Raw genomic sequence first — 25,011 nt, forward strand, 5'->3', positions numbered from 1 at the left:
ATAATGGGGTATAATAATAATTAATAATGCAACGGAATATTTCTTACTTGTTTGCATTAAGGAAGTTGTGAATGGAAGATTTTAAATAAATGTATTGACTCCTTAACTAGGAGTGATAAGCAGTGAGCTGGCAGTTATCTAGAAGAGATCAAGAGTACGTTTATTTAAACGGTATGCAATATTTTCCTTTCCTTTGTAACATCTGCTATTCAGTCCTGTACAGGCACACATACCAAATCAAGATGAAAGTTCAAAGTTAATATTGCAAAGGTACATGAGGTGGCTCAACATGGGAGCATGTATCAACTTTCTAGCCATTTCAAAGCATCAAAAACATCTACTGTCCCTATGGTACTGTCAGAATCAGGAGTTGGAGCTTAATTGCTTACATATATTATTACTAAGTGTTTTTATAGTGTAGACTGGAGAACAGGAAGAGACACAGAATTCTGGCATGTGAAGGAAAGCCAGGGGAGAGAACATCTGTTATCCTATCTTCTTTATTAAAATAGGTAATATAATATGTGAGTAGGCTGAGCATTGAAGCCCTTGTTGCTTCAGAATTTATGAAAATAAATTAGTAATCTTTAGTCGTGTTTCTACATAGGTTCCTGTGAACATACCTAAGTGACATTTTCATAAAACTCCTTCTGCAAAGGAGGCTTTAATTATGTTGTATACTGCCTAGGTATCCGATTCACACAGATTTTATCAGTCCCTTTTTGAATTTGAGCATCTTTCATATCAGTCAGCTAATGACACAGAGAGGCATTGAGTTGGACCATGTAATGAGGTGTATGCAGAGAGTTCTATGCGCCTTAACAAGGTGCCTTCTCAGTCCCTCCCTCCCCCTGCCCTCCAGTAATACTGCACCCACAATTAGATGACTTTAAAATGCCTTACCCATCAATAAATATAAAAATAAACATACTAAGAAAGCACAAAGACAACCGCATCTTGCCATATCTCTCCATAACAAATTAAGGTGACCTTTGTGCTTCCTTAGTTTCAGTGTTATAGTGTTATAGTTGTTAGCCAGTCTAAGACATTTTGAATACTTCTGAATGTCTGAATGTCACAAAACCCAGAAGCATTGTTGTTGTTGTTGTTGTGCTGCTGCTGCTGCTGCTTCTGGGAGATATAATTGGGTGGTATTCAATTAACATGTGCCATCAGCACTAAGATTTCTGCACAATGGGACTTTCCTTCCTCTACTCCCCCTATGCACACCCTTCAACTTCCCCAGATCTGCCCCAGAGGGTTGGGGGGGACCCCTAGAACAGATTTGGGGAGTGCAGGGGGAGATCCCACCATGCAAACAGAAATCCTTGTGCTGACAGGATGCATTACTCAATAGTGCTGTAGATATAACCCTTTCTTGAAGCCTCATGCAATAATGTCATTGAAGATTCCCCTCATTGCATTTGAATGTGTTTTGTGCTTTAATAAATCTGAGCACCTCTAAGAGTTTGCTTTACACAACGGTTTGTTCAATCTCCCTCTTTTGTGGATTTATTCACGGTGGAACTTCCCCCAAGCACATTTAAAGGTCACCAGAATCTTCTGGGCAGTAAGTGGTGGGCTGCTGCTGCCCATCTCTCCTCAGTCTAATCCTTTGTGCTTACCAGGTGTGTGTGGGGGGGTGGCAGTGAGGTTGGTGCAGTGCAAATGCACCAGCAGAACCTTTGTCGCCTTCTTACATGGATACTGGCTGCAGCAATAACTTTTTCGGCCCGGAAATGGAAGACACTACAGGACATAAAGCTCTTGTTTATGTATATGTGGACTCTGGCTACAGTAGAGAAAATAACTCAAATACTGTACCACACATTTCTAAGGGTAAGGAAGAACCGAACATCTCTACGCCATTTGGTAGGATGCCATTTCTTATGTGTGCAATTCAGATATACAAAACTCTCTTCTCCACTTGCTGCTTGAAAAAATATATATTTTCTGCTCCCTATTTAGTGAGAAAATGCAACCTCTGAACTGCCCCTGTGTTTGGAAACTTATGTTTTCTTTTTGTTTGTCTGTACCTATGACTTAGCATTAATAAAGAAAACTTAATTTCCAAAAAGTGGGAAGGACACGAACATTCAGTGGGTCGAAGAAACCGTAGCACAAATAATCAGGAAAAGTTAACATAAGAAGAACTTTCACAAGCACTCTTCTTCAGTGTGTGTCTGATTTCACTAAAAGAATTAATGCTGTTTTTAAAATATGCCAAGTCAGGTCCTGTCTAATATAGATTGATTTAACTGTGACGGGAAAACATCTAAATCCACTAGATTGGACTCTCAGGTGAAACAGGTTCAACCTAAGCAAAAGAAGAGCTCTCTTTATACACTTGCTGCATATTTTCAATTTTCTACCCTCTCCACAAAAAAAATGAATGTTTTCTTCTTCTTGGATCGAGACAATCTAGTGACTGTCAAGCCAAAAGGGATGATTTGCAACTTGTGCCCTTATCTCTTCTTTAGATAGTCTTCCCCTCCATGAAGCTTCTCTGTTAAACCCTGCAAATTTGGGTTAGGCTGTACTGGGCACGCTTCACTTTACCAAGTTGTATGTGGTTCTCTCCATGTTTATTTTTGTGCATTAAATGGAAAATGTGCTTTTTACAAATGTAAGCACGTATCACACTGAGCAGAAACATATTATGCACCAAGAGGTCAGTTTGCTCTGGTGACATCCATTCTAGGTGCTCGGCAGTAGTTCAGATGTGGTCAGCATTTAGCAGGTGGCATAAATAGTTGTGTATAATTAACCTGATAGTTTCTTCCACTGATATTTAATTGGGGCACTGAATCAAGAACATGCTATGGGCAGCAATATTGATGGAAGAGAAATGGCCATGCCATCCTACGAAAACTTAACTGTTCCGCCTCTAACAGAATCGATAACTACTCACAGCTTTCATTAAAAAACTTGTCATGTTTGAGGCTATTGTGTTTCAAAGTATTTTTAGTGGTGGGTGATGAGGCATGCTGGCATGGTCCAACACTGCAGGATGATTGGGGGACCACCCAAAAGCCTCTCTGCCTGTATTTCAGGAAAAGAAAATACAGTGGTGCCTCACAAGATGAATTTAATTTGTTCCGCGAGTCAATTTGTCTTGCCAAAAATTCGCCTTGCGAATTGCGGTTTCCCATAGGAATGCATTGGAATTTCTTTCTTTTTTTTGCCCCTAGGAACGCATTAATCAAATTTCAATGCATTCCTATGGGAAACCACGATTCGCAAGGCGAATTTTTCGCAAAATGAATTCGTCTTGCGAGTCATCATCAGACGCATTCCGTCTTGCGAAAAATTCGTCTTGCGAGGTACCACTGTACTGGCGTTCATTTCATTGCACACATAAAATGTTCAAGAAAATTCATCACAGGTCCAGGCATTGAAAATACATTCAGTCATATCTAAAACCAAGTGCATGTTCAGTAAATGCTGCAAACGCCAACGTATTTCCCCATCCATGCCACAGCAAGGCCAGATTAACAAAGGAGGATATGGTAGGCACGCGGGGATGTTATTTTGCGGGCCCTCACCATCAAAGATTCAGAGCATGGCAGAGGTCAAACGTTTGAATGGGAAGAAATCTGGAAGTACATAGGAATAAAAGATGGCAAATAGCAGTACGTTTCACATGCCAGAGATTAACGTACCTGGCAGTAGCAAGATGTACTTAGGATGAAAAGAGATTCAGCATTTTAAATGTGGTTGAAGTGGTTTGAACACAGAGATACTGCACTTGTCTCGCATGGTGGCAAATGTGCGTCCGTACCACTTTCCCCATAGGTAATGTGTGATGGCAGCCTTTGCCTAGGCTCAGACTACACAGGTTGAATGCTGAATGCCATTCCAATGTCTGGGGCAAGATGCCACTCAGCCGATCCTAAACTGTAACTGCCCAGGGTCTCCATAAACCATAATCTGGTTTTGTAATACTTGGTGCATTAGTATTCTAGTAAACTGCCCCAGAATTGGATCAGTGTTTATACTTGCACTCAAGCTGCTTCTAAATATGCAAACCTTAACTTTCTGAAGTGTATGAGGGAAGAAACTTCTCACGGGCTCATAAATATCAAGGAGAATTCAAGGTAGCTGCGGAACAACAACAACAAAAAAGGTATACAGTATTTATTCCTGGGCCTGCCTTGATGCTACTTTGGGAGTTAGCACTATTATATTACAAGAGCAGTATTCTGTCTGTGTAAATGCCCTACACAAGTTATAGCATGATTATCAAATCCCTCTTGATTGTGGGAAAAGAGGCAAAATAAAGTCAAGAGCCTGGTGTAAATTAATGCAAGGCTTACATATTATGCACATCTGCAGAATTCCAAATACTTGCATAAAATGCATTAACAATCAAAATCCTGTGACTTTTAAAGGTGGATTGAATCCTTGGTTTTTCTTGTACCTTTATTGCCACACTGTATTGTGCTTCTTTTCATTAAGCTACTACACAGCTTTCTTATTTGATCCTCTGCATTCTATTGCTATTGGTAATTTAAAGAAAATGGGCTTAGTGAAATATAGAATAAGGAAACCCTGAATTTCAGTTCTGTTACAATCTTAATTTTTTTTTTATCAAATACTGAAAAATTGCTTCTGCGTATGGCCAAATTCTGACTGCAACCACATGCCATCTCACAGCTACTGTCAAATGTTCACTGCCGCAGCAAAATCTTTTCCTGTCAAATGCTCATGGTGAATATAAAATATGTGCCTAGAATTTGGAGAACATTAGCACAACCAGAAGATATTCAGTGGATACTCTCTTTTAAAAATCACGTATGATCATAGCTGCCAAGTTTTCCCTTTTCTCACGAGGAAGCCTATTCAGCATAAGGGGAAATCCCTTTAAAAAAGGGATAACTTGGCAGCTATGCGTATGATAATTTTGAGAATTTTGGGCAGTAAATTCAATTAAACTTCAATGAAAGTTGGAAAAATAAGCAATTTATTCTGATATGTAAGAAGGATGCTAGGTTTCTGGAATGCTCCAGAACAGGACCAGAATTGTTAAGAAAGTACTAGCTACACTTCTAGTTGCATAAAAAAATAATGATGTGTTACTTCTTTAACTTTGCTACTCAATGTGATACATTGCCAACTAATGTCCCTGTATATGTCATTATTGCTGATATTTTCTCTCCCTCTCATCTTCTCCCTTATTTTTGATTTCTTTCTGCATATACTTTTGTTGCATATTCTCATTTGTACAATTTATCCCCTTGTTTTTCAGATCCTACCTCATCTTACAGGCCAAGGTACTTGCCTTTCCTAAAATCAAAGTGTGTTTGCAATTTTTTTTATAAGACTCCATTGCAAATAAGCTTATATATTGCATAACAAGCAAGGTTTTAAATTTGGATTGTTCAATCCCAGTTATGGCCAATTTTAATGGAGCTTATACGGATGACCAAACCACTCCAGGGGAACTTCTCTTATTGTCCCATCAAATAATAAGGAAGATTATCCAACACATCCAGGGGAGATGTGTGGTAAAATGTATGTTAAAATTGTTATCTGTATCTACCCACAGATTGCAGATATGGGATGGCCAGTTTGTGCCTTTATGCACACAAAAATATGCAGTAACAAGGCTTACAAGTGTCTGGTTTACAAGTGTTCATTGGAATTGGCCGTTTAACTTGCTTAGCCATTTGGAGTTAAGTAATATTTAATATTAATAATTTTTTATGTTTTAGTTAGTATTAGCTATGGCTCCTTCAGCACCAGAGATGATGCCCAGATCATGCCGCCCATAGCAAATTTGTCCTAATTCAAACACTTAATGGGCTGGGGGAAGTCTTCACATGACAGAGCAGCAAGCCCTCCCCTCCTCTTGCTGAAGTCATACCCAATTTATGTGATTCTCCTCCTCCTGAAAAAACAGAGGGGATTGCATGAATATGATACAAAGGACCAGGCATGCCCATTCAACCACCATGCAAAACCTCTTGCTGTCCTGATGAATGGCTGAGCTGAGCCTCAGACATCATACTGTGTAAAACCTACATTTAGCAAGCTCAGCCAACATACGCACAGCCAACTCAATCCCCATGGACTCTAAAAGCAACAAGAGCAAGCCCACAATCTATTTAGTTCTTGTTCACAGACATGTCGTAGGGTTGTTTTTTTTGACAGCACTAGCTCTGCTACTGTACCTGATGCAAAGCTCACTGATCCCACAGTGAAGTAAGTACCTTATCTGAACTAATATTTACGTTAGCAAAAGAGATTCTCTTTCTCAACTTAACAACAGCGGGGCTTTTTTCAGAACAGGTGGCCTTCCTTGTGATGAATCTGCACAAGTGGCAGAAATTTAGGCTTAGCGTGTAATTTTGTTGACTGAGGTTCTCGGGCCTCATTCATTAATGAGGCACTAGAGAATCTTGGAATGTTCCCAAATTGCAGATTTTGTGTTTCTTCTCCGCCTAATGATGCATTCCTTTCAGGTGCTGTTTGTAATTACAGCTGAATGAAGCTGTGTAAAGTAAGTTTCAGAGGACATAAGTTTCAGAGTTATAAATAGGTACATACCCAAAAAATCATAGTAACAGGGTGGGGCGGGGAATAAAACCTACATAGCAACTTGAAAAGCAACCCATTTCTAAGGATGTAGAGATCGAGACAGAGTTTGCCAGAGCAGTAAAAGCACAATCTCTGTTCCTTTGCCCATGAGGTTTGATTTATTGAAAGAATATAGCTACTGCAGCTATCCAGTCTTTTCAAGGTACTAAGATCAGTATTTCCTTCCCTTAAAAAATGAGATGTTAGTACTCATATACTGATAACAAGTGCTGTAGCTGCAACCACACAATGACTGCGATGGGCAGCAACAAGAGAGGTGACGGTTCTCCATACCTGCCTAATTTTAACAGTTAAGGAGTTCACTGAAGGTCTCCACTTAAAAGGAACAGTATTAAAAATGCACATGAAAGTTTAGAATAATAAGTTGTTTTTCCCCTTAGACAGTTCCTAACAGGTCAAGAAAATTGCACCTGATGTTTTCAAAACAACAGCATCAGATCAGCACCTAACACCAAATGGGTGTTTGCACAATTAAGGAAGAGCCCGTTTTCAGTTTCAGAAGCTCTTTTTATGCTTCAGAATATTTAGTCAGGTGACAAATTGGGCTAGACCAATAAGAACAAGGAAATGTTCTTGATCACATCAACTGGGCTTCCATAGGCGATAGCTGCATTGGCTATAGCACCATGGAGATGAGCCTGGTAATGTAATCTCCTCCTTTCCTACTCTGGCATAGCTGTGAGATCAGAAGCATCAGAAGCTTCCTGTGTTCTACTAACTGCAGTTTGTTGTTATGTCTGAACTGGGGCAAACGTCCTGGGGTGGTGCGTCCTGTTTCACTCCTTAAGGTGAAATGGAAAGTGCTACCCCTGCTGCAGCATTCCTTACCTAGGTTCTGTGTGGTGGCAAGAAGTGGTGAGATCATGCCAGAAATCAGTGTGGATGCTGGCACCTCCAGTGGAGGCGGCAAGACACCCGCAGGTCCACTGCCTTGGGAGCTTCTGCCACCTGGGGCGACTACTTCACCACACCTCATGGGCAGGCCAGCCCTGGTTTTAATTATGACTTGTCTGAACAAGTCAAACTCAAGTCATGGTTTGCAGTTCAGACTTGTTCAGCTGAACCGTTTAAAATAGCTGCAGTTCCCAGTTTCAACATAACAAACTGCAGGTAGCTGAAAAGAGGAAGCTGCCTTAACATCAGATCAGACTGTTTGTCCATCTAGTCTAGTATTGCCTACTCTGACTGGCAGTGGCTATCCAGGATCTCAGGCAGAGGGTCTTTTGTAGCACCTGCTGTTTGGTCCTTTAATTAGAGGTTTCTGGGGATAGAAAGCAGGATCTTCTCAGTGCTTTGCACAGCAATGGTGCCTCCCTCAACACATTTTTTCAGATATGACTGAGATAAGTTCTCTAGTACATTATAAGTTGTTGTTTTTCCCAAAGGCCTCTGTTGGTAAATACTTTTTTGCATAGTCAATAGTACCAGTCCAAAGACAATTTTTTGCTTTATGCTCACAAATAAATTATATTTCCCTCTCTTTAAGTAGATTTTACGGTGCATTTTTTCCTCTCTCTCTCTCTCTGTCCCCACCAACTTTTACAGGATTATGTATATAATTATCCTATAAATATCTGGAACATATGGGAAACTTTAATCCATGCAGAAGAACAGAGCGTTATAAAAATGAAGATGACTATGAACATTCAGAGTTTATTAATGGCAAGCTTCCCATTCCCTATCATGTATTCTGTGCTGCTGAGTTACTGTGAAATTATAATGAAATCATACTGTGAAGCGGGTATCAAACACAACGAGGAAAAGGTTTCACTGCTTTACAAAGGATTTGCCGTTAATTAGCTCTTGTATACATACACAGTCAACAGAAAAGAAGAGCCTGATATCTGTAAAGGGATGAGTCGAAAGGAGAAATGTGCTTTTGTTCAATTGGAAGAAAAGGATGAAGAGAGTTAATATCCACACACTGTTTCATGCAACCATCTCTCAGTGGGGAAGACTTGGCTAATTAGCTCCTGTTAGTTAAAAGGGGAAATGTGGAAATAAGAAAGACCTTCATTTAGGGTGTAAATCAGTACAGACATCAGATTACACCAGGAAATATTAAAAACACAGTTTCCCCATGCTGACTACATCTGCCATATTATGATTGTTCATCTACCAGGAAAACAGAAAAGTGTTCACGTTGGCTTACAGGATTCTTTTGCTCTTAATTACACCTTGAATGCCTACTGCGAAAGCTGAAATGCTGGCAATGTTTTCCCCGAATACAATCATGCTGCTTGGTTTTGAATATTGTACCACACACAATTTGCCATGCATCTAGCCCGACGCCTTTCATTTTAGTGCTCAGTAAAATGCAAAGCAAGAAAACAAACTACAGAATCCCAAGTGCTTACTCTAAAGTGTCAGGTAGTCACCACCTATGATCTGTTCAGGTATCACAAGGCTGGGTCATACCTCAGTCGTCGGAACACAAACATTGCAAAAAGGTCTCAGACCGGAGGGCTAGAAAAGACCTTGCTCTCCCCAGGGCTTTGCAGAGTAGGAAAGGCAGTACTGGCAGATGGATTTATATGTGCATATATCAAGTTTCGTATGCCTTCTAACACATATACTGTAAGTGTGTTACTGCACATATAAGTGAACCAGAAACAGTTGGTGTTGCAGGTGAGTTTTATATACCAGAGGCACCCTAGTCGCTCTTTTCTTTAGTTATTTTGACAATTTGTATACAACTGAGATCCAGCACTGAGGGCCTTCTGGCGGTTCCCTCATTGCGAGAAGTGAGGTTACAGGAAACCAGACAGAGGGCCTTCTCGGTAGTGGCACCCGTCCTGTGGAACGCCCTCCCAGCAGATGTCAAGGCAATAAGCAACTATTTTACTTTTAGAAGACAACTGAAGGCGGCCCTGTTTAGGGAAGTTTGTAATGTTTGATGCTGTACTGTTTTTAATATTCAGTTGGAAGCCGCCCAGAGTGGCTGGGGAAACCCAGCCAGATGGGCGGGGTATAAATAATATTATTATTATTATTATTATTATTATTATTATTATTATTATTATTATTTTAAGAAAGCAGAGTATAGGTTTTCGGCAGTGTATAAGAAAAAAATTTAAGGAGAGGTTGAATTATTAAGAATTATTAATATAGTGTAAGGTTTTATAAGAGGAACCTGCTAAATATATAAATGGATATAAATGGATAATGTAGTTCAAAAGGGGGGGGGGGGTGAGGGAAGTCCCCACAATATGAAAATAACAATGTGAGTTATTGTGAAACAAAATTATGTGTTATTTGTATGTTTGTTTTGTTTGTTGTTTATGTAAAAAATTAATAAAAATAATATATATATACACATGCAAGGGGGCTTGTCGGACCTCAACCACAAGTTCCATAAAATTCACACAGTTTCAGGGGATATGAGCAGTGCATCTGAGCCATGAGGGACCACTTACAGTGATTTCCCCAGATCCCTCAGTGATTGGGCCGGGATATAATGAGTCAGGCAATCCTTAAGGCAGGCATCCCCAAACTGCGGCCCTCCAGATGTTTTTGCCTACAACTCCCATGATCCCTAGCTAACAGGACCAGTGGTCGGGGAAGATGGGAATTGTGGTCCAAAACATCTGGAGGGCCGAAGTTTGGGGATGCCTGCCTTAAGGTATCCTGGACCCAGGAGTTAAGGGACTTTTAATTCACCTGCCCTCTATCTTGCCCTACTCAGGACGAAGTCATTGCCCCACCAGTTAATGTGACTGGCCTCATTCCGCAACCCCAGTGTGTGTTGATCCATGGTAACTCTGTAAAACTGGTTGTCTGAATACTAAACAGCAAATGGCCTGTCCCTGGAAGAGCTGTGGCAATGGGAAAAATGAATGCTGGTTTTCTTGTGGCAAACAGCTTCAACATTTGACATCAGCAGGATGTGGCCTAGATGCCTGGAAGGAAGCAGGCTACCACCTCCTAACATCAGGCAGGAGCGGGTGAATTGGCCAGGTCCGTGAAATATCAAATGCCTCCTTGTGGCAGAAAGTGGCTTCAAGCACATCAAGGAATGTGGCTTTGAGGCCACTGCTAAAAAAAGACTCCGTGGATGACTTTTGTTTAGTTTTGGTTGTTTAACATCTGCACAAAATTGCTAGATATGATAATCTGGTTCATATAGGAAGGTGCTGTCATGATACCCAACCCTATTTCTCTGAGGAAATGCTGAACTAATGGCAGAATTTCCTTTGAAACAGAAGTGTAAAATATAACCTAAAACCCAACACACAGTTACCGTATGTATAGTTTCTTCCGATGCTCAAGAATGTATACTAAAGTTAAACAATTATAATAAATTATTTTAATTGCTGAATGATAGCTTTTTCATGGTTACTGCCCCACCTCCTATTTTAGCCGTTCTCCAATAGTTGAGAATTCAAAGGGAAGTGTGTGCTCAAAACTCCCTGGAGGTTAAGAGATGGTCTGAGAACTGAAGCTCCAGCTGCTCGAAAATGCCAAGCTGCACTGCCATGCAAGTCAGTACTAATTTTATCATCACGATTTTCAGAGAACGTGTGGTAATGTAGCCTTTTCCCAGTGCAATGAAGCGCCGTCATTCAGAAACAACTGTGAAAAGTACAATAGAAAATCTTGGGGCAGCTAGGTGGGTGGGTAACAACAGTGAACAGGCTGTAACCCATCTGCCAACTCACAGAAGCACGGCCAAATAACTTTGGCACAGAGTCCTGCTCTCTCCTGTTCTCCTTGGCATGTGCTTCCTAAGCTGGTTTTAGAGTTGATGGTGCCATTCTGTGCCAACTGCCCTATGCTAGGGAATTTTCAACTGGCAGGAACTGAGCAACATCTGGCTCCTTAGTGTTACAAGTGAGTAAGACAATTAGGAAATTATTCATGCTCATAGTCTGCACCAGATCTATATGCTGGTATACACTAGTGTGCAATTGCAACACGATTACAAGCTCTAAACAGACAATTATATGTTTTGCTGAGTCTGACAATAGCGTGATCTTTAGGGGACTTCATGTGCCCCTAGTCTTAAATCAAGAAAACAAAGGTGATCAAATCCAAACAGCAGTCTGGGATGCCTGCAATCTTTCTGACACCTGAAGGAGCTTTGCAGCTTATCTGCTCACTGATGTGCCCACAAAACCGCAAGCCTAAGCAATTATGTTCATCTGCAGCAGAGGAAAAGTCTTTGGATGGCACACAGAAAATATATCTGTTGAGTCCCATTCCGCACTCACTCCACCTGCCCTGTTTTCTATGCCCCCCGTAACAGGATCTCTCTCTGTGTGCCAGGAAGGAAATATATGGTGGCACAATGAGTTCACTCAAGGGCTGCAATGCTTTTGATTGAAATTTCTTTTGAAAATACAAACATGTGTTGCTTCTTGATCATTTGCAATAGCCAGGGCTGCTGTGTGATCTTAACACATACCGTATAAGACGACTGGGCGTATAAGACGACCCCCAACTTTTCTAGTTAAAATATAGAGTTTGGGATATACTCTCCATATAAGAAATACGACCCAGCGTGTAAGACGACCCCCGACTTTTGAATAGATTTTCATGGGTTAAAAAGTAGTCTTATACGCAGGAATATACAGTAATTCAAATATGGTACCAGAATCACCATATTTAGTCTTTAGGCAAATTTCTATTTTGGTAACACCAGTCTTTCAAAACCACACACAATTATTAATTAAATAAACAACCCAAAGACATTGAGACATCTTCAGAAACATACACTGAGCTAGACGTTTGTATTACTTTTCTACCTGAAAGACAAACTAGAGAGAACTAGGTACAATTCTTTATGAGGTGATGTTGATTTAAATGAAAAAAAAGGTAACAATTAGTTTTTAGGTTAGAAAAGAATGCTTGAACCAGGAGGTCATGTTAACCAGTTTGAATTGCTGGATACACATTACTAGTGAAGGGTTTATATTATTTCCATAGGAAAGAAATGTTACAATTGCTCTGAAGGAATCAACTGTATTTTAAAATCAAACAAATAATTATAATAGATTTATTAAATTAGGAAATATTTATGTAATGCAGATAAACTTTGCATATTTTGTAAAAGCTGATATCATCCGGCTATGTTTGGTATTTTTTTTTTTGGGGGGGAAGCAGGGAATAAGAGGTGGCAACGGTTATTCATGTTACGAATTAAGTTCGTAACCTGAGGTACCACTGTACTCTCCCTCACAAAATGATTAGGTTTTCTAGGTAATCAATTTAAGATTATGGTGAAGATATGGTGCATCTATATCTTCCTATATTCAGTTACATTAAGCACTCTGAGTAACTTGTGAGGAGTTGCAGACAAGAATCAATCTGCACACTGGCCTATCCATTTTCCAGCGGAGCAAACTGGTTAGCACGATTCTCCCCTACTTTATAAAATATAGAAAAGGGCAAGAAGAAGAAGAACAAAAAAGCAGGGATGACGGATGTTACCTAGCGTGTTGTAGTAAAGTGGACTGGCGTGTCCACGGATAGTAAATGCAGTCATGACTAGAGGGGCCTCTACACCTGCAGGCAATTACAGAACAGAAAATATCATTCACCATTCACAGGGGCCATGCACACACAAGCGCCTTTGCCCACACATGGAACATGGGAGGTGTGGCAAGAGGAGCAAGTGCTCGGCAAGTACCTATCCATGAAACCAATGCAGTCTTCGAGGCGTGGGCCTATGCACCTGCAGCACATCCCGATGGAAGGAAGGAGAAAGAGAGAAAAAATATGCATTAGCCATTGCATAGGCAGGAAAACAAAGGCAGTTGGTTATCATTCTCAGAATTAACCACGTTGTCATGAAATCACTGCTAGGAACATTTTTCAAAGCAAGATAACAAGCAACAGAGAACAAAATGAGACTGGCCAGGCCTATGGTTCTTCAGCACTTACCTTCTAACAGTCCATTGTGGCATTGCGGAAATGACCAAAGACACGGTTTACCTGCTAAGGTGAGAGACCTACGGAATGCTATTTTCTCAGAGCAGTTGCTTAATCCAGCAGATCGATAGACAGTCATTAGTGACTGCAGCAGGGGATTAAAAGACAAGAGACACACAACTAAATCCATTTTGAAATCTTGTCTTAAATAGCAATCTGAGTGGGAATGTGCAATGAACCTAGCCTTTGGCAGACTCCTTGTTCTTTCCACTTCATTTCTTACCTTGTTTTCATTTGACAAAATTCCCATTTTTTATTTTTCCCATTAAAACTGCCAAAACAGGATGGCTGCAATTGTCTTAATAGATGAACTTAGGTGTATCCTACAGAAACTAGATTCAGGTAAATTATAGCAGCCATGGAAAAGAAAGCTTCCTCTGGAGTGTGAGGTCTGGTTTTAAACACCACTCCGGGTATCGAAAGGAAGAAAGTGGATTCAGATGGGTGCATGGCAGTTCAGTTGTGTTGGGCTTCCAGCCACAGACCTCCTGGCAATATTTCTTCTTCACATGCCCTCTCTGCAGTTCCCATAAAACTGTGCTTATAATGAAAGAGGATGCAAACTTCTACAGTTTCTCTTCTGTAGCACATCAAAAGAAGCAGAGCATGGAGGCATTCTTTAGCTATATAAAAAAATGCCTTCTTCGGATGCCGAAGTGTCCATTAGCCTCTAGAGAGCTGGCTGGCTGGCTGGCATAAAAGGGGAATCTCTCACCTTGGAATCTTTCTTGCTTTTCTGCTTCACATATTGTCAAAGCTTCATGAACATGGTTGCATTGTTTTTTTGGGACCTCGCCTGTTGTCTAAGTTGACAAAACCTTTCAATTTAAATGCACAGACCCTTCTTCTATTTTGTACATTAGTTTTCTTTAGAAAGAAATACACACTCCAGAATAAAGGAAGGATAAAACAAAACATAACACCCCATGTTGAGTACCTTCACGGATCTAACCTGATCTATACATGTAAAGGAGAGAGAGAATATCACTGCGAGGTGATGGAATGTGTTCCTTAGTCATTGTTCTCAAAATGCTCACATTCCTTTTATTCTTGAAATGTGCCTACTGTACAAAACATCTGAGGTGGGTTTCAAAGGGTGCCTATATATGTTAGTGACAGCTTTCCACACTGAGCCCATCTCTCATCCAGCATTTCTGGCTGGCTGAGGAACTCAAGTGCTGTAATGAAAGAAAAGCACATCCAGGGCAAATCCACTGGAAAACTGGAAAAACACAGACTTGCAGAACAGAGAGGAGCCGGCACAGTTTTATTGAGGGTGATGGATATGCTATACAGTACATTCCTCAATGAAATGTTAGCATTAGGGTTTTTTTAAGTGCTGTTCTGTTGAGTGACATAAGGAGAGAAGCCCTCCTTCATCATTTGAAATGTCTACTATTGGCTGCAGTGGGAATCAACTTACAGATTTGGAAGTGGGGAAGGGTACTCCCATTTCCTCATTAACTTGATCTTTTAAGATAAAAATGCGGTATTTCCGTATTGAAATGCTTAGGTTAAATTCTCTCAAATACGCATTTCTAATTTCAAAATACGCATTTTAGAATGTATTTTATCTGAGTGATACAGGCAGAGATTAGTGAGGACAGCAGTGGGCTCACAATTCTATGATTCTACGTGGCTCAACCCACCTCTGCCGCCATTTTAATTCCTTCAGATGCCGTGCTGTACTTACATACAACAGTGCATTATGGGAGAAGTGAAATGGAGACAGGGACAAGGTCAGTCACAGGAACCTGGTGCCCGGCAAATATAAAATGGGATTCCTTGCTGGACTTGGTGTCAACAGTTGTGGACCCTGCGGGAGCAACATGGCCCCAGAATTCGCTTTAGCATGCCATGTGCTGCCACCGAGTTTGCTGGTAAGTGCAGATCAGGTCAGGACTTGTAAATATAAAATTCCTCAAGAATCTCTACTCAGAAATCATTGTTCCTGTTTAACTGAAATTATTCCTATTTTTTGTGCTTTTTAAAGCTGTTTTTCATCTGTTTCTGTACATCATCTTGAGACATACATGCGGAAGGAGAGTAAATAATAAAACATGAAGTAACATTCCAACCATTCCTATTGTGGGCCAAATAACCAAACGGGTATCACATTCTGATCACTGCTGATATTATTTCCATTTGATTTGTACAGGGGAGAAAGACACATTAAGTGTTGATTTCTATTGTGAGGCCAGGAAGATGGGGGGGGGGGGGTATGAGTTGGAAAATGAAAAAAAAGGGAGGGAAAATAGTAATTCTTTCTCAGGGCATATTTAAATGAGTGCCTGGCAGATGAGACATTAAATCTAGATATCTGGGGCATTCATTATGACCACTCACAGTTTAATATTAATACTGAGTGACAGAAGTACATTTAATATAGGGAGCAATCTTCATAAAGGAATGAAGTGCTGTTGCATTTTTGTTTTGTTTTGTTTAGCCATAAGATTAATATATTTCCCCCCATTCAGCTGCCTCTTTGTTCATCTGAGTCTAGGGTATTCTGAGTGGTGGCAAGATATCATGTTTTACTTTTAGTAATGCAAAGATCAGGAAGTTATCAGGAAGCACATTTCACTAAACCAAAGCCAAACCACCTGCTACAGAAGGTAATTTTCCAGGGGTTTCAGAGTAGACAAAGAGAAAGTTGGCAAAGTTACTGTTAATGCTGTCATTTTTCATGGTTTGGCAGTCCTAAGAAAAACCACGCGTGAATTCTTATAGGAAGGGCTAGCAAAACAAAGATTCCTGTAGCAAAAGCAGCAGAACGGGGGGATTTGCTCCTTTATGAAGAGGGATACACATTTCATTCTCCATAGCCTCCAGAAGCTCCAGCAAAAGAAATAATTCATGACACAACATATTGAAGAATATTACTTTTGCCTGGAGAAATTTCCTTCGCTGTCCGTCTGATTGTAAGGACTGAATTTCAACTTACAAATGGGTTTGGCCAACAATTTTTTTTCCTGGTGCTGCTTGTATGCTCAACAGACTGCAGAAAGTTAGTAAGTTATTCTCCCCTCCCCTCCCCACATCATAGAAAAAAGGAGGGAGAAAAAAATTCACCAGCTAAATTCCTACATGTCAAGCTGTAGTTAAGGAATAGGAGCAGAACCAGGAAAATCTTTAGGAGCCTACCTATATAAATGGATAAAAAATAAACCTTGCATGTTACTATCACTATATGAAGTATCCCCACTCCTTTCCACAATGGAATAATACAAGATATCATGTCCTACATGAAATCACATTATCTCCTCTCATAGCAAGTGAAGAGCAGACCAAGCGTTTTCACTTCATTTCACATCTTAGCTAAGCTACCTGGAGCAGTTTGCAATGTCACAGTTCCATCTTGAGTTAAAATGTAGTATTTACACGTTACACAAACATATCCTGTTCATGAAGGACACCATTAGAAATGCTCTACGCCTTTCTCTCTCACCCCATATCTGTTCCGTTGCTTCGTTCCAATAGTACTCCCAATTTTCTTATTATACAACCCAGATTTTAAAGGGCCAAATGGAAGATGCCTCTACAACAGATTCTGGCAGTGTCTCTGCGATCTTACTTTCATTTCCCTAATGGCTCTGTTGTAATTAGATTTGCAAAAACAGCAAAAGGTCTCATTTTGAATGGCAACAGCTGTTGACATCAACATTTTATTGAATAATTTACTGGTTTAATTTTAGCTGCAAAACAATAAAAGCCTCTTGCGAATGATTATTTTACAGGATGAAGATTTTGCTGTTGTTGCCTCTCGTTTGGTTGGGCATAGCCAAACTGGCTCACTGCAGAGAAACCATCTTTAACTCAAGTGGCCCATATTAAATGTTCACAGCTCACATTACTTCAGCTGTTGCAGTGCCAGGTTTCTTTATGATTATGCTAAAGTCTATATGCTGAACATTGACATTTGAATATGCACTGATTTAGAGTCTTCGCTATATGTAATGCATATCACGTAAAAAATAAGCAAGGCTCTGACTGTAGATCATTTCCCTCCAAAGATGGGTAGAGAAAGCTGGCTGGGATCATAGAGCTGCCGGTCCCATTGATCAGTTGTTGTCTATGTTCATAGCCCTCTCCTCTAGAGACCAATTTTCTCTAGGGGCTGGGAGGGAGAGGGAGAGGGGAAACGAGCTGGTGAGAAATATAGGAAAAATGGAAGGGATGACTCCATGATTCTGCTATCCCCTAAAGCTTCCTCTGCCTTGTCTCTAGGGAAGTCTTCAGAATTCTTGCCAGTCTGAGGCTGGAGATGTCTTAACTCAAGTTACATTCAGGTGTGTCCTATGAAAGATAGAGCACCCTGAATCAAGTCAAATTAGTAAGCATAATGCTAAGCACTGAATGAGCTAGTTATAAAGCAGGTAGTGTTCTGCCACAGACCAATGTTGCTTTCTGGATAACCCAGATATCACTTTGGGCAGATGCTGCTAAAAAGGGTGAAAGATTATGCAGTGAAATATGGGTCAATCAGCAAGCCCAGTCTGCTTGATCTGGGCCACCTTACTTGTGCGTATATGTGTGTCTTCAATTCAGAAAGTAATATTACAGTTCTTCAGCCATAAGCGCTATCCTTCAAAAAGCATCTCATTGAAGTCTTCTGGAAGCAGGTCCTTCATTTTTAACAATGTCCCATGACATCTGCTCAGCAAACATTACCACTGAATATGAATGAGAGTTTCTGTATTTGTATTGGGGTTGCTTCATCCACAAATGTACACCATTCACAAGGGGCATTCAACAGAAAACAAGAGCCATTTTAATAGGTTTAGAGGAGAAGTGTTAAACACTAGCCACTGGAACATAACAACTGAAGTGGAAATGTAATCACAGATGCCTAAAAGCAAAACCTTAGAAGATTATGTTCTTTTCCAGATATAGATGGGGATATTTTTTCATCAAACGAACTATTTTGGTCACACTTTATTAAATTAGTACAGTAGCTTGTATAGCTGTGGTATATGAAGGAAAAAATAGTGAATGGATATTCCAATGAAAGGCATAATCTTTATACATTATTATAAAATCTCAAAGGTCAGAGACATTCTAACATAAACTGACTTCTGCATTTATAATGGCGCTATCAATATACAGTTCACAGCATTTTACCAAACTCAAGGACCTCATGAGTTGGGTATGTTTAGCCTGGATAAAAGAGGACTGAGAGGAGATATGATAGCCATCTTCAAATATCTCAAGGGAAATGGAGCAAGCTTGTTTCCTCCCACTTCAAAGGGTTGGAGCTGAAGCAATGGCTTCAAGTTTTAAGAAAGGAGATTCTGACTAAACATCGGGAAGAAACTTTCTGACAGTAAGAACTATTTGACAGTGGTACAGACTCCCACAAGAGGTGATGGACTCTGCTACATTGAAGGTTTTTAAGCAGAGTTTGGATAGCCATCTGTCATGGATGCTTCAGTTGAGATCCCTGCATTGCAGGAGGTTGGACTAGATGATTCTTCCAACTCTACAATTCTATTATTAAAATAAACCATTTTAAAGTATCATTTTGCATACTGGCATGCATGCAACCTACACACACACACACACACACACACACACACACACACACACACACTATGGTACAACCCAGTCAAAGTCAAGTATAAGCTTCACGTTCCCAGTGAAATCACGGAGTCTCAAAATGCTTAACTTAGAATGTACCTGGCTCTGTGTATATATTGCACAAATACCTACAGACTCACACAGACTCATATTGTTAATAAAACCCAATCTACAAATATAAACCCAATCCACAAAATGGGAAATTAAGACAGGCAGGCAAGCATACATTTCTTATTTTGCAGATATTTTTTTAAAAAAACATAACACACATTAACAGTATTTTAAGCAAACGTTGGGAAATATTGGGAAACGGCAATTACTTAAAGTATATAAACTTACCCCTGAGTACAGTTTGGATGACAAGAGTGACATTCACGGTCTTCATCAGCATATTTGAATATGAAGCTGTTTGTCCCTTGTACGCCATCAGGGCACTTTTCGACACAATTGGGGCCATCTTTAAAATGGAAGCACTTGGTGCACTGGTCTGCTCCCTACACAGACAAAAGGAACTGTAGTGTTCAAATCTCTTCCCCACTTTGGAGCTTCCCAAGAGCTACTGAGGATATACCAAATGTAGTGCCCAAATTTTTTGGAAGCGCAAGTTCTCTTAGTTTCTTCATGGGGTCAACTGCATTTTTACTTTTATTGCTCATATTGAAGCCCTCGAAAAGCAGCAGGACCGTCGGCTTCCCATGCACTGCTCTCTTCCCCCAATTCAAGAACTCAAGAACTGGATTTTATTTTTCTTTCTTTGAAGGAGATGCGAGCTAACACTCACCCAGCCCTGTTTCCCAACATAACAAAGCAAAACAATCCCCCCCCAAAACCCTTAATATAAAACTTAAAACACATTTGTGCTTATGTTTTGGAGTTTACAACTAGCCATTTGGATTAGTTAACCATAAAATAAAATATAATTAAGAATAAGGTATATGTAGCAATCTGTTATTGTACAATCCTGCTGCCTCTAGATTGTTCTTACCGGCCCCCGGCAGGTGATCCTCCTGTTGTCCATCTTCTCACACTGAGGGTCGCATTCCACGCAGACAGAACCATTTGCAAACTCCCTGTATTCCCTGTGGAAAGAGTGGGCAGGTTAAAGATGCTGGAGGGCCGACATAGTAATTGGGCTGGTTCAATTTCTAATGCAAACATTATTGCTCTGCTAGTGAGGACACTCATCTCACCTGAGATTCCCGCATTGCAGGGGGTTGGACCAGATGACCCTTGGGGGTCCCTTCCAACTCTACAATTCTATGAATCTATGATTCTACCAAACCAATCTCTTCACTGGTTTTATCCAATTTACTTCCCACGAAAATTTTGGTGGCTTGGGCTGACAAGACTGAGAATGAAGATGTGCCCCTGCTTTTGGTTCACAGTTCCTAAAAGCAAGGATACTGAGAGATTTCGTGTAGTGTGTGAAACTCTGGGCATGGAAAAATGGAGACAGCGCCCACCTAAATAAAAAGACACGTTTTGCAGATCCTGAAGAGCAGAATGGTTTCATCCATCTCATGGAACTGTAACTTTGACAACTTTTTTGTTACAGCTTAAACAACTCTCACAAGTTATTCTTTTCTCTAGGGAAGAAAAAGCCTTATCCAAATGCTATTTACACAGAATTATCTCTGAGCTGCCTCTGAATTTATGCAATAATTGGAGCCCCATATACTTGTCCATCTTCTTGTTTTCTGCATTATTTTACCACCACCCCAAATGTTTTCTCTTCTGAACTATGTGCTGGACTGCAACCCACTCAACCCTCAGCCATGACAATGCAGCTTGCTTTAAAGAATACAAGGGTGGGGATATTTCTGCAACTGGCTGATACAACATTACCCCTCCACACAGCTTAAACAAGAGGAGAAGGCTTGACATATGGAAGAGCCCTAAAGCAGCCCTTCAGATGTTGCTGAACTCCAACTACCAGCAAGCATGGCCAATGGCCACAGACAATGGGAGTTGTCCTTCACCAACATCATTGGGCCAATGGTTCTTCACACCTGCCCAGAAGGAATTAAATGCACAGCAGTCAGACAGTTTCCCTTTTCCTTGATTTGTGCTGAAGAGAGGGATAATTGTCCCTAACTCACATTCAGGGTGAGGAAAGAGCTGTGAGTGGAGGGGGATCCTTTCCCTATGCTTTGGACCTGCTGTACCTGGAACTGGGTGTGGAGAATGCAGTTGAATGGGACACACACCTGTGGGCAGCCCGAGGAAACACCATTCACCTTGGGCCTGCCCATAAAAAGCAAATCATGAATGAGAGACTAGGGTGAGGCCCACTATTTCCAGAAATTCTTAATGTTGTGAGACTTTTGTGTGTCAACTGAGAGTTTTTTAGACCTTGGGTTAGAACCTGTAGGCTGAGAGGGAAGGTGTGTCAAATGGAAAATGAAATGATATTGATTTTTTAAAATATGCGAGTAACTTTTTATTATGGGACGCGGGTGGTGCTGTGGTCTAAACCACTGAGCCTAGGGCTTGCCGATCGGAAGGTCGGCAGTTCAAATCCCCGCGATGGGGTGAGCTTCCATTGCTCGGTCCCAGCTCCTGCCAACCTAGCAGTTCAAAAGCACGTCAAAGTGCAAGTAGATAAATAGGTACCGCTCCAGCAGGAAGGTAAACGGCGTTTCCGTGCGCTGCTCTGGTTTTGCCAGAAGCGGCTTAGTCATGCTGGCCACATGACCCGGAAAAACTGTCTGCAGACAAACGCTGGCTCCCTCGGCCAGTAAAGCCAGATGAGCACCACAACCCCAGAGTCGTTTGCGACTGGACTTAACTGTCAGGGGACCTTTACCTTTACCTTTAAACTTTGTATTAATGTAACATTTTTATATGTGACTGTGTATTTTTGTAATATTTTGTTTAAGTTGTCTGCTGTTGCTTCAGTTTTAGAGATTTTTTAAAAAACATATTAAGCAGCATAGAAATAAGTAATCAACCAATCAATTTGAGGGATCATTAGCAAGCCACAGATTAAATGTCTCATTGGATGATTATCAGTTTTCTTCATTTTTAAGATGAGGGTCTCTCTTCCAACATATTTTCTCAATCACAACAAACCCAATGCGTCACTTCCCACCCCCGCTTGCCTGTTCAGGAAGGCACAAAAGGACTATCATGAATGAGTAATAATAAACACGACGAGATTCCAGACAGTCTGTGAACTGTAATGTTTTGAAGTGCTCATGCAGAGCTCATCTGTTTTTTTCAGCACAACAGCAAGATCTGGTGAATGAGCCGAGAGGCGGGCAAGAAAAAGAGCTATCTGAATGTAAATCTGTTTTCTGTATGTACTTTGTGGGGTCAGTGTGTGTGGGAATTCTGGGCAAAACTGGAGAAACAGAGCCAACCCACCAATTTCCTACTTTCAATGCTTAGCCTAAGGCTGGGACTATACTCTGGTGGCAGACTCAGTTCGGTGAGTTGGAGTCTCTCCTAAAAGGCTATAAAGTGTGGGATAAACGACAATTTGCAGCAGAGAAGTGGCAGATGGAATGTGGATGCTGAAAGTTTCCCTGTGTAGATAGACAGAAACTTTATTTGCATTAGCCACTAGCCATAGCAATAAGATAGAATATACTGGGGACAGAGCTAAAAAGTCAGCTATACAAAATACCACGTTACTTTTGTGCTCCTGAGCCCCTTGGACACCTGCTCTCCTTATGGTATGGGAAGCAGATGTCAATAACCTCAGTTACAGGGAAAGCAGCAAAAGGAAGGTGTAGAAGCATTCTCTGATTGGCATCACACAGTCACACCTCTGTTGTAAAGTATATGCACTATGATAAAATGCAAGCTCTGTATATTCTCATGGGATGGGAAGCACAAATAGAACCCCAGTTTAATGTTGGCAGACCAGTTATAAGGATGTATGACTTGATAATCCTACCTATAGCAATGCAGTGACCACAAAATAGTGTTAAGCTGGGGAGGGGGCACCACAGAAGTGCATCATTACCAAGAAGTATAATTATGAATCATATAATTATAATTTCTTGAAACTCAACTCTTGGATATACATGAACAGTCTTTATTCTTTGCAGAGTTGTTCTTGTATATCTAGAAGGCCACCTTCTAAAATTACACCTACCAGTAGGTAGATTTTACAAAAAGGTTTTTTGCTACAGATTTTGAAAAGAAAATCTTCCAGGGAAATTGGCTATGATTACTAGATGCTAATGGGTAATTTGGACTTCTTTCATGCATCCTCTGGATAGAACATCTCTTTTTCAGGCCTCACATCAAAAGGCAGTTTAGTGCATGCTTAATTGAAGCATGTTGACTACTTAAGTTAAATACACTTTCTAAAAATCAGCCCCTAGTAGGGGATATACTTTTTTGTGGCGTGGAGGGTTTCAGGATACAGAGGCAAGGGGAAACTGAGTGTAGTCAGACACACACTCTGGACTTTAAAATGGCCCATTTAGAAAAGGTGAAGGAGCTACTGGGTGTGATCCCATGGCCAGAATTACTCAAAGAGAAGGGAGTCCAAGATGGAAGGGAGTTTCTAAAAGGAGAAATATTGAAGGCCCAAATGCAGACAATACCAACAAGAAAGAAAAGTGGGAGGTATCTAAGGCAACCGGTGTGTCTGCATAAGGAGCTTACAGATGAGCTGAGAGTTAAGAAGGGCATGTATAAGAAATGGAAGAAAGGGGAAATCACGAAGGAGTAGCCAACAGTTGCAGGGGGAAAGTCAGGCTGGCTAAAGCTCACAATCAGCTCAGGCTTGAAAGAGAGGTTAAAAATAATAACAAAAGGTTCCTTTGGCTCTGTATGAAGTGAGAGGAAGAATAAGCAAGTCATAAGTCCTCTGTGTGGGGAACATGGAGAAATGCTATTGGGTGACAAAGAGAAGACGGAACTACTCAACATCTACTTTCCCTATGTCTTCACCCAAAAGGAAAGCGGTGCCCAAACTGGTGATAACAGAATAAAGGATGTAAGGAGGGAACTATAGGAAAAGAGGTAGTAAGGGAACACCTAGCTACTTGAAATGAAGTCAAATATCCAGGGCCTGATGAGCTGCATCTAAGGGTAATAAAGGAGCTTGCAGGTGTAATTTCAGAGCCTTTGTCTATAATCTTTGAGAATTCTTGGAGAACAGGTGAGGTCCCTGCAGACTGGAGATGGGCAAATCTGTCCCCATCTTCAAAAAGAGGAAAAAGGAAAACCCAGGTAACTACCGACCAGTGAGTTTGACATTGATACCAAGGAAGGTCCTAGAACAGATAATTCTGTGAGCATTTAGAAAAGGATGCTGTGATTACCAAGACCCAGCACGGGTTTCTCAAGATTAAGTCATGCCAGACCAATCTGATTTCTTTCTTTTTGATGGAATTTCAAATTTGGTGGATCAGGGAAATGCTGTGGTCATAATGTATCTTGATTTCAGTAAGGCTTCTGACAAAGTCCCCCATGATATTCTTGCAAGGAAGCTGGTAAAATGTGGGTTGAACAAGGTAACTGTTGGGTGGATTTGTAGCTGGTTGACTGACCGGACCCAAAGAGCACTCATTAATGGTTCATCGTCATCTTGGATAAAAGTGACAAGTGAGGTGCCACAGGGTTCCCTCCTGGGCCCGTTGTCGTTCAACGTCTTTATAAATGACTTGGATCACACAATGCTTCTTTAACAAGGGATGGGCAAAATTACAGGGAATCACCACTTATGTGGGGGTTTCATTTCTGGCCGCAGAGCACGTCACCGGGACATGCATGAGTGGGGAGTCTCTCATTCTGCCTCAGCTGGCGCCATTCCAGTCCTGTTCCACCCCCGCTCCATTCCACCCCGTCCCTTTTCACACTGAAAATGGTGCACATTTCAGTGGGAGTGTGCATGCTAATTGTGTGTGAGTGGGGAGACGCCTGCATTCATCCAACCACCACAAA

General features: G+C 40.9%; 1 protein-coding gene across 5 annotated transcripts in view; it reads right to left on the reverse strand.

Annotated features, from left to right (window-relative positions):
• ERBB4 (erb-b2 receptor tyrosine kinase 4) overlaps positions 1-25,011 on the reverse strand; it is an 818,250-nt gene that overhangs the window by 158,039 nt on the left and 635,200 nt on the right. For 3 of the 5 annotated variants that reach the window (XM_060282309.1, XM_060282298.1, XM_060282293.1), the window contains exons 14-16: positions 20,093-20,186; positions 19,447-19,601; positions 13,030-13,104 (exon numbers count right to left, since the gene is read on the reverse strand). In XM_060282309.1, the coding sequence (XP_060138292.1) occupies positions 13,030-13,104; positions 19,447-19,601; positions 20,093-20,186 (324 nt within the window). Of the gene's footprint in view, positions 1-13,029; positions 13,105-13,228; positions 13,274-19,446; positions 19,602-20,092; positions 20,187-25,011 lie in introns of all 5 variants that reach the window. The other 2 variants (XM_060282304.1, XM_060282295.1) reach the window with 1 other exon arrangement.

The sequence above is a fragment of the Zootoca vivipara genome, chromosome 1 (assembly GCF_963506605.1).
Source record: "Zootoca vivipara chromosome 1, rZooViv1.1, whole genome shotgun sequence".
NCBI lineage: Eukaryota > Metazoa > Chordata > Lepidosauria > Squamata > Lacertidae > Zootoca > Zootoca vivipara.